The sequence below is a fragment of the Acartia tonsa genome, chromosome 4 (genome assembly GCF_053477335.1).
Source record: "Acartia tonsa isolate MP-2025a chromosome 4, ASM5347733v1, whole genome shotgun sequence".
Classification (NCBI taxonomy): domain Eukaryota; kingdom Metazoa; phylum Arthropoda; class Copepoda; order Calanoida; family Acartiidae; genus Acartia; species Acartia tonsa.
The window spans coordinates 37,371,071-37,382,010 of NC_137263.1; the positions used below are offsets into that span (position 1 = coordinate 37,371,071).

Genomic DNA, 10,940 nt, shown 5'->3' on the forward strand with positions numbered 1-10,940 from the left:
CATAGCAATCTGGTGTAAGATCCAAGTATTAATAATTTCATTCTTCTATCACAGTAATAGTTTAAGACTCGGCACAGCCGCAATTGTATATCCTATCGTGCTAATCAGCTGCTAGAGCTTAGAATCTGAAGCAGTTCTTGATTTCCATTGCTATTTGATAGAAGTTCTTTTAATATGTAAATTATATTAATATGATTTATGTCATTTAGACTAAAGACGGTGCAATGTCCACCGAAATATATTTAATAGATAACTAAGAAGTATCAAAGACTTTTTCACTCAGTGAATTTATCATTTCTTTTATTCTTTGACTGAAATACTTGATTGCTTTATAGAAATTTCATTATGTAGGGTAGGTTAGAAAAGAGGAAGTGTTGCAAATGAAATCAAAAGGCCTGAGAATCGTTACAGACAGACTAACAGACACTGTTGCGTCATAAAATAGCTTTGTAACTACTCTATATCCAATATAAAACTTCTATTCTAACTCTTTATTCATAATAATTTATCTACAAGAGTTACACAAATGCTTTGTAGTTTTTATTTTGTTTTTCATAAGAATTTCAGATTATCAACCTCTCAGTTCTAATCATAATATTCAGGGATAAAGGATATGGAAATGAAGAAAAATAATTCTGCGTATTTTTTCACCATTTCAAAAAATTGCATAAAATTATTATTTCAGAAAATTTCGCATAGGTTGTCAAAGTTTCAATACATATATTTAATACTTTTAAAAATTAGCAGAAGTGATTTTTTTCTTCAATTGTAGTATCCCTTACTCCCTGAATGAATTATACTTATATTATCGGGAATAAAAAGGGTAAGATCTTAAGAAGTTCGCCTTAACCTTTAAGACTTTTTTAGGGGTGTGTTTTTATTGCAAAAGAAAGAAATTTTAAAAATTGATTAGACTATTCTCTAAAAAAAAGTTATATTTTAGTAATAATACTAATAAATTCAGCTATACTTATTACTTAACAACTGGGATTTTAAATTGACATCAGTTTACTTGTGCTGTTAAACTATATTTTTCCATTATAGAGTTTTAGAGGTGCTGAAACTTTTAAGATTATTAATATCGAAAAAATATACTACGAAGAAAAAAAAATTAACACTCACTTTTTACCTTATTTTTCCTGTCATTTAATTTAAAATCCACAACTAAAACTCTATTTTAAAAATTCCTAAACGGTATAAAAAAGTAAACAGATGTCAATTTAGATTCCTCATTATTTAGATAATCAACAATTAAGGTGCTATAATCAGATTTCTAGGGTACATTTAACCAGGAACAGACTCATGCATCTAAAGAAAAACCATGCCTCTGTCAAAATTATGCGAAAATTAGTCAATCAAAAGAATAAGGTCTGACATATCTTTTTTAAATCGCAAATTTTACAACAAAAATCTTTTACTTTGGCATTATAAATCTGAAAGGTCGTCTTTTCTTTCAATATGAATATTTTGCCAATTTACTTTCTTTCTATGATATAAAGTAGTGAGGTTTTTTTGTCTGTAGAATAAGATCTCTGAAATTGATGGTCCTATTGAGTTATACTTTTTAGAAAAAATCGTAAAAGTTTGATAACTCCCCCGACCTTACCATAGAAACTAAGGGCGAAACCATTAATAAATTAAGTAAACAATGTTTTGGGGTTACCATGCTCTTCATAAGCAGAGACTTCAGTCAGTTTCAAATATATCCTGAAAGACCCATCATTTGATGACTTTCTAAAAGTACATATCCTAAAAAGGCATGACAAACTATTTTTGACAACAACTTTAAATCAATTATGCCAACTTAACTGACGAAAAAGTTTTGGACAAGATAGATTTTCTTTAAATGCACTATCCCTCCCTGACATTTAACATGCATTACTAAGTTATTTTTACAAATATTAATATCTTAGCATTTTTAAATAAATAAATACAAATACAATTAATTATACTAAATAAAATCTTCTTCTATGTACATTGTACAATTATTAACATTATTTAAAATTCTCCTTTGGTCTTTTTACTAATGATCCAAATAAATTTTAGCATAATTTTCAGAGATATCTAAAAAAAACTGTTTTGCCCCTAACTTATCTTCCTGTCGAAAATAATTCGTATCGAGTAAAAGTGCAATATGTAGAGAAAGTGCTATTTTGACTGTCAGAAAAGCTATGGGCAAAAATTTTTTTCCAGTTTTTAAAATTTATGTCTCTTGTTGTTATTTATATTAGCTGTTTTGCCCTATTTCATATATACTATTCTTCTGTATACCTATAGCTGGCTTTTATTCTATATTATCAAATTATTTTTATTTTATGGCACTTCAATTTTAAAATGATTTATATTTTATGTTTGGAACAAGGTATTTTTTATATTAAATAGAATCTAAATGAATATGTAAAACAGGGTGTTCAAGGATTAAAATGTTTTTTTTTTACAATTTATAAATGTTTTCATTTACCTTTCTTTTGAAACACCCTGTATTCACTTTAGAATTTTTGGTGATAAAATATTTTGGTCAGTTCTTTGTCTAAGCTCGAAGCATAATATGAGCATACTTTTTTTTAAATTTTTCAGAATTTTTTTCGTTGACATTGGTAATAAGTATATATTTAATTCAAATTTAAAAATTTAAATTAGAGATAGTCTTTAGGTCTCGGCAGCCGAGTGTCACCCGTGACTAAGCCGTAAATTAAAATCCTTTTTGGAGGTTGAAAATTTTTGAGCTAGGGTTTAGACTTCCAACTTATTTTTAAAATTGTAAAGGGTTGATTTCCATGAGGGTTACAGGCGGCTGCCGAGCCCTGATAATATTGCTTATTTGTTGGCATTTAATACATGGCTTTAAACGTATTTCTTACTATGCACAAAAGTAAACTATTCTACAAAAAAATGCAAAAATTAATAAATGATAAGTAAGGAATGTATTTTTCTTGATACAAAATTTTCTTATATTCTAGAACAAGTTTGAGATTCTTTACCTTAAAAAAAATATTATCAAATGAGTATAAAATCAAAATTAAAACCGGGTGTCTAAAAAGTGTTTTAATTGAGTACATGAAGTTTTAAAAAGTTAGACATCCCGCATTTTTGTGACTTGTAACAGGCATCTGCATTAAAGCAAGCAAATTGTTATAATATTTACAGACTAGCTTTTGTTAATATTATAAAAAGTGTTTTTTGGTCTGCAATAAGTTTTTATTTTACAATACAACTTTTTATACTTGTAAATTATAAATATTTAAACTGTACTAAACCAGTTTTTGATGGTAAAAACCAGTTATACCAAGTAATTTCTGTACAAATCAAGTTTTATGATTGTGAAACCAGTTTAGATAAAAATAACTGGTTTTACAATCAGTTTTCTTTGTGTCAGTTTTGTATGTATAAAACAGTTCAAAGTGTATAAATCATGATTGGAAACCGGTTTTTTAGGGGTTAGCTCCCCACTCTCCCTCGTCGAGGATATTCTTCTCATCAGGTTCTGTGTTCTGCTGGGTGGCGGCTTGTGGCTGACTTCCCCTGATAATAAAAGCAAGGATGAAATTTTCAATTGAACGAACTAGCAATTCCCTCAGAGTGTCTACTATACCCCCTAATTTCGAAAAAAAGTTGAAGGGGAGGGGGGGTGGTAGACTATTGGTCTTTTTTTCTATTTAATCTCGTTTTCTCTAAAAATGTAACATATTTATAAGACTAAATGGGATTTGTTCATGTTTGAGGGTTAATTTAATATACCTGTTCGTCTCTATATCTATCTTTAGGTCTGTCAATCTGTAAGGCTTAATTGCATCTCTAAAAACATATGTGCTGTCACTGTAAAAGAACATCTTAAATACTAATATTTCGGTCTGTTACGTTGGTCTGTCTGTCTGCAATACTTACTTCTTGCCGAATACTTGTGTGCCATATAAAACTCCGGTGCCTCCAAGCATAGCAGATCCAAGCAGGCTGCTGAATCCAAGACACAAAAATAGGGGAGGTAGAGCAATTCTGAAAAATGAAAAAGGTTTTTACTATTCTTTACTTGTTATTCATATCAATGGACTTAACGCATTATGTTTAAACTAGCGGCTACGCCCCTAGAGGCCTCTAGGGTGGGGGGCGGTTTAAAAAATAGTTAAAAACCTTCCCTGGACCCATAAGAAGCTTTCCTGTTAAGGATAACCAAATCGGTTCAGCGGTTAGAGAGATCCTGCGCTACAGACAAAAAAAGCTTACTACTTTATATAATAGGAGGATAAACTGTGTTGATCACTCTAAATAATATTTAGTTTTCCTTGTTATGATTCTATTCAAAGAAATAGTTTTCATACAATCTTGTAATATTATAATTCTTATTAATATAGCATTTCTTTTTAAGATTGAAGACCTTCATTATTGATCAATGTATTTCTTATTTCTCTGACATTTATCAAATGTTATCACAAAGTCCAAAAAGCATAAATTATTTTATTTTCTATCTATATAATCTATCCATTAATAAGGGCAGAAATATGGAACTCCAAGAAACAATCTGTCTGTCCATCCACCAGTCAAAGTCTCTGTCCTATCATCCATACAAATATCCATCTTTTATTTATCTATCCATTAATTTATCTGTTCATTTATCAATCAATTCATAACTTCTCATAACATTTATTTATCAATATTTCCATTTATTATTCAATCTATCAATCCATTATATATCTATATATCTAACAATTTATCTATCCATTCGTCCAACTATTAGTATATCCATCCATTCATCTATTAATCTATCCATTAATTGATTAATTTATAAACTCATATATCTATCCATCAAGCCATTCGTCCATCAATTAATCATCTATTCAATCTATCAATCCATACATGCACAACATATTGTAAAGTTTTTTTTTTGTCACGGTGGCCTTTTTTCTATGAAATCAAAGAACAGTCTGTCTATATAGCTGTCTATATATCTGATTGTCTGTCTATCTTTCTATCTGTCTATCTATCCATTCTTACACAACATAAAGAATAGTTTTCTGCCATGGTGGTCTTGTCTCTATAAAATCAGAGAACTCTCTTACAGTCTGCCTGTCTCTCCTTCTGTCTATATATCTGTCTATCTATCTATATGTCTATCTGTCTGTCTATCTATTCATACTTACACAACATATAGAATAGTTTTCTGCCATGGTGGTCTTGTCTCTATAAAATCAGAGAACTTTCTAACAGGTTCAATAAATGAACAACAGAAAGGTGCCTAAAAAATAATTCAAATTACAATAAAAGTGCGCTGGAAAACTTTCAAACATTAATTAATAAAATATTTTACTTAATATGTAGGCTATTTATGTAGCAGAACAAAGTGTCTCAAAAATCACCCATGTGACGTCATACAAATGAGGGATAATCTGTCTCTTTTTTAGGGATTTTCTTTCCCACTTCTCCTCTCATCTTACTCATTTTCATGAAGTCCCATGGGCATGGCTATTTTTTGAGACACTTTGTCCCGCTACCTATTTATGTATAGCTGTTTAAGAAAAGAAGAACAAGACAATTTATAAGATGAAAATTTAGAGGTAATCAAGTAATTCTACAAAAGTTTTATTGCGAGTCACTCATTTATTATTTTTGAGAATCAACCCACATTTAAACTCTTTTTTAAAGGGGGGGGGGGGGTGGCTTTGATTTTGTGGGTTCTGCTTGGACCTTATAATTAATATTAACTAATAAACAATAAATAATAATATTATCCAAAGTTTGCAAAGACCTACCTCAAAAACAATCATGATAAATCCAGCACAAATTTGCCATACCCCGGCTATGATACAGGTTGGAAAGGGGGATAATACAACCATCACTCCAAACATCATGGCTCCTGGATAAATAGAATTAGTCAGACAAATAAAGAAATGGATGTAGAATATACGTGGATATTATGACAGAGGAAACACTTTTATCAATTTAGGTTGCTATTTCCCCTGTCGTTTATTGGTCAAGTCGTGCATCCTTTAATACAGAAAGAAATGGGATAAAGGGGGGAATAGGGAATATCGTTATTTTATCCCAATCCAAGAGAACATGAATATCTGGTGTAAGATCCAAGTAATAATAAAAAGACGATAAAATACAATAATGGCGAATTTTTCTCTTATTAAATTAAGCCAAATATAAAAATCAAGCCAAAAGGGTGAGTATGCAGTAAAAATTCAGTTTTAATAAGGAAATTACAAGGGATCATAAGTAATAAGACATTGTTTGATAAAATGTTGTTTATCCCCAATGACGGTTAATAACTAAATTTCTGTAAATTCTGGACACTGTTATTCTGTACTAAAAAAGATTACCAGCATAATTATATTCCAATAACTCTTACTTAAATGATATGACAAATTAAAAAGAAAAACAAGGATGACAACATCCATAAGTAGCGAAGCACAAAAAATCGTAGATGGGAATACGTACAGGTAGATTTAAATGTTTTTACTAAAATCAAGAATAGATTTATTGGATAAAATAAATATGAAACCTTGTTTTATTTTGTATGATGACGATGGTCAAAGTAAATTATATTAAAGATGCTCATAACAATGGGAAAAATTATTTTGATACTGATATCCCATAAAAGTTTGAAAATTGGATCAAAATAAACAAAGATCTTGGGAAATATGTAAAACATATAAAAATAGCCAAAAACCTGATAAAAGGCAGTCTGGCCGCCATGGTTGTTTTCTTAAAACGACAAAAAATTTAATTTTTAAATCCTTAAAAACTTTAAAAATTTGGAAAATCGGACCATATACACTGAAGATATGGAAAAAAGTGTTAAATATATTTATAAATAGCCTAAAACCTGCCAAAAAGGCAGTCTGGCCGTCATGGTTATTTCCTTTAAAGACGGGGGAAATTTAATTTTGATATCTACAACTGAAAAAATTTTGAAAATCGGACTATAAACACTGAAGATATGGAGAAAAATGTTAAAAATATAAAAAACAGCCTAAAACCTGCTGAAAAGGCAGTCTGGCCGTCATGGTTGTCTTCTTTAAAAGACGGGAAATTTAATTTTGATATCTATAACTGAAAAAATTTTGAAAATCGGACCATACACATCTTTTATAGGAGCTGAGTAAATCCCATTTCCCCCATAGCGTTACGGACTGACGGACTGACTGACGGACGGACGGACAAAGTGAATTATAGAGTAGCTTCGCTACTAAAAATTAAAATCACCACTTCGATTAAAGTCAAGTTTTATAGAGATCCGAAAATTCAGTAAACTATGAAAAATTTAAACAAAAAAGGTCGGGTATAGTTTATTTCGTGGCATCGACCCTTAAGGGGCGTTTCGTTGTTCTTTCACAGTAGCTTTTGATAGGTTATTTTAGGTTAGGTTGGGTGATTGCTACGCAGGGTTGGAGGCCCCCCCCCCCCCCCGGCAGGGGCTAGAAATTAGGGAAAAGCTACTGAAAAATACGACAAAACGCCCCTTAAGAGACGTTGCCACGAAAGGGACTATACCTAAAGAGTCTAATGAGCTGAAAAATAAAACATACCTATGCCGCTAAGAATGCCGGCTGCTTTGCAGGCGTATTTTAGCCACCACGCAACGCCATCATCCGGCTGACTGGCGGCGTTAGGGAACACAAAATTCTTGACCGCGTCCATTTCTCACAAAGTCACTTTTCACTGAAAATATATACATTAAGTATTAGGATGTTTGATTGTTTTTAATTTTAAATAAAAAATTATGAAATTAAAGACAGTGGCGTGTACAGTACAAGGTTTTTGCCAAAGTGGTTGTGCACAGCGCATCCAAATATTTTAACACCCCCTTAACGATTTTTGACAAATTATAACCCCGTTAAAACAAAATCGAGGGTGGGTGTATTACAGACAATAAGAGGGGTATTATTTTATTTCCAGGGGCGGGATACATCCCCCTTACCCCATTTTTGCACCCCTATGCTGTATTTTTTGTAAAAAACTAAAAATAAATACCTAGGTAACATGTTTAGTATTATTCTCTTAATTTATGGTTGAAAAATGCACAATATTGGAAATAATGTCGGCGTAAATATCAGTTGTGAATTCTCTACTAATCTTAATCAATAACATCAGTACAAAATGCCCCCCCCCCCCCCCATCATATATCTTATGAACATCCCCTCTTATCTCTTTCCTATTATCTAGATTAGTACCAGTTCTCAACCATACTGAAATCCGCGGAAAGCTGTCTATAAAACGATGAGATAAATAACTATCCCGATATGATAAATTATTTTGTGTTATTAAAATTCAACATCATTTGACATTTTGAAATCTAATAATTTTTTACATTTTTGTTTAGATTGAATGTCTTTGATCTAAAAATATTGTAAATAAAATTCCTAAATAAAGTTTAACAATAGCAGTTATGTCCATAATTAGTGCAGTAAAAACAAGAAAATAATTTCTCGTATTCATTCGAATTCGGTGGATAGGAACCGGTTCTCATCCATACAAAAATAACTATGTCTAGCATCGTATTATATCCTGGTTTCTACGAATATAAAAATGTACAATCATAAGATTAAAACCAATTTTTTAGCCCCGAGGTGCCGAAGGCACGGGTAAAAAAATAATTGTACATTCTATATCCGCGGAAAGCTGTTTATATTAATACCGTTATCTTTGAAACTTTTATGTAAGTTGGCTATTTTGGGTTAGGTTAGGTTATATTTGGTACTGTTTAGTACCGAAGAGTTAATGGAATGCTGGTATTCGTACTGCAGAGCAGGGACCACCCTCCCCACAGGCATGACAAAAACAAACTATCCTCCTCTTACATTTATTTAAAAATGTGGGTGGGGGGGGGGGGGTCAGTGTTTGATATGAACTATGAGGGAAAGCCTCATTTGTTGTCCTAATTATTAACATCTTGATAAAAACAAATGCGCATTGACACAGATTGTTGAAACTTAAAAGTTTGTTTGGTGCTTCCCCACAATGTGTCCGTCTATCAATGACACCCCCCCCCCCCCTCTTGAATGGAGAAATCGTAGGATAGGGGACATTTTAAAAGCGACACTTATCTATAATTAGGGTCGTCCGTCCGTACGTAACGGGTAGCTCTTTTAGTTAATTTAGACATTTAAACTTTGCATGATGGTTCCTATATCAGTTAGGTATGATTTTAAAAGCGTGGCATCTATATAATCGTTACCAGAACGTCCATTTAAAATATGCTGATTTGTATGATATAATTATCCTATTCATCTGATTTTTTAGATGCTGATTCGAAGGATAACAATGCTGTACAATATTATAAGTGAAGCATCTCTTTAATCAAATACTAAAACTGAAAGTATTCCCTTTTCAGTATTTACGCAATTTTGCTACAAATTTATGTAAAATTTTGTCTAGACTTACTTTGACTTTAAATTAATGTTTTGCTTATTAAGTTCTAACAAGAGTATTTCTGTGTTTGACCTTCTTCATGATTTTAGAGCTTCGCTTTTATGGATGTTGTCATCCTTGTTTTTCTTTGCCTAACCCCTGCAGTGCCCTATTTTCAATTTATTTTAAAAATTAAGAGCTTTTTCTGTGCTAAACTATAGGGAAACCACTGGAAAGCTTTTTCTGTGCTAAACTAGAGGGAAACCGCTGGGAAGCTTTTTTATAAACTTTGGAGGTGTGTCCGAATGCCCTAAATAGCTGCCCTCAGTGTAAATTTATTTATATAATTTAAAACTTTGTTCAGCTACTCTTGGCGATAATGAATGTTGTCTTCCTTGTTTTATTTACCTATTACATGTATAAATTTTTGTAGCGAAATATTAATAATACAGAATCCTTATATAAAATAAATAGGACATCTATCTGTCTATCTTTAAGTATGTAGTTTTAAATAAAGCCTACATTGTCTGTTCGACATATGTTTGTTTTTATGTTTAAAGTAATATTTTAAATAATTTCAACTAAATAATCGATTTGCCTCTAGCATGTAGGGGTTCTCTTTTCATTGATAGTCTAAAACCATATTCCCAGCGGCTAAGTAAAGATTCCCTAAGAAAAAAGGGCTCACTTTGGGGAGTTTTCTTGACATGGTAGAGGTGTTAGCCAACAATATAGTTATAAACCTTCCCTGGACCTACAAGAAGCTTTACTATAAATAAACCATCTTAGGCTACAAACACACAATCATAGACTAGACATCTTATTACTTTTATATAAAGATGATAATTGTTATTACGAATATTTTGATATAAATAAAAAAACTAAAAATATGTTTTACCTGAAAAATATAAACTAGAAGTGAAATAACAAAACTGGGACAGCAGTCATTTGATTCATAAATACAATTTTTTTTAAATCACAAAATTCACCGACTCAACACTTTTTTCAACACTGCGCTAAACTTTTAATAGGCGGAGGCAGCGCGGCGCGAGCTTTGGGGGCAAACTTTTTCTAAGGCGAGATGATAACTCGAATTAGAGTAGTGTGACTTTGGTGAACATCAGCTGAGTTCAGTCGATATTAGTCAGGGAACGAGGGCATAGGACATTGGGAGCTAATTTAATCCTCCTCATTGACTTTTGATGTTCAAATTCAGCATTTGGTGTATTGTAAACATTGGACAATTGCAGGAAAATAAGGACTCTAGCTAGACTAATTGAACTATTATTGTCCTTGTCCTCCCTGATATTATGATACCCTTTAGAAATATGGGGAGGGCGGAGATAGGGTAGATAATTGGAAAGAAGAGAGAGGCTGCAAAAAAAGAAAGGAAGAAAGAGAGTGAGAAAAAGAAAGTGAGAGAGAAATATAATATCAAGGAAGCCTCTTTCATTCTCTCTCTCTCTCTGTCTCTCTCTCTTTCTATCTATCTATCTCCTTTTAGATCTTATTGTTGAACCCGAAAGAAAAACCGGGAGGGGGAAGGGGGTTTTGCTTCCCCTCTACCTAATTTTCTCTTGGAGCTTCTTATT

At 31.8% G+C, this 10,940-nt stretch overlaps 1 protein-coding gene across 1 annotated transcript; it reads right to left on the reverse strand.

The window, feature by feature from the left end:
• Positions 1–766: 766 nt before the first annotated feature.
• Positions 767–10,487, reverse strand: fwe (calcium channel flower). Its single transcript, XM_080157926.1, has 6 exons — positions 10,247–10,487; positions 7,527–7,659; positions 5,745–5,848; positions 5,136–5,230; positions 3,886–3,993; positions 767–3,522 (listed from the first exon to the last, which is right to left on the reverse strand). Exons 2-6 carry the CDS (start codon positions 7,636–7,638, stop codon positions 3,432–3,434), a joined length of 510 nt encoding a protein of 169 aa, XP_080014052.1. The 5' UTR covers positions 7,639–7,659; positions 10,247–10,487; the 3' UTR covers positions 767–3,431.
• Positions 10,488–10,940: the final 453 nt, after the last annotated feature.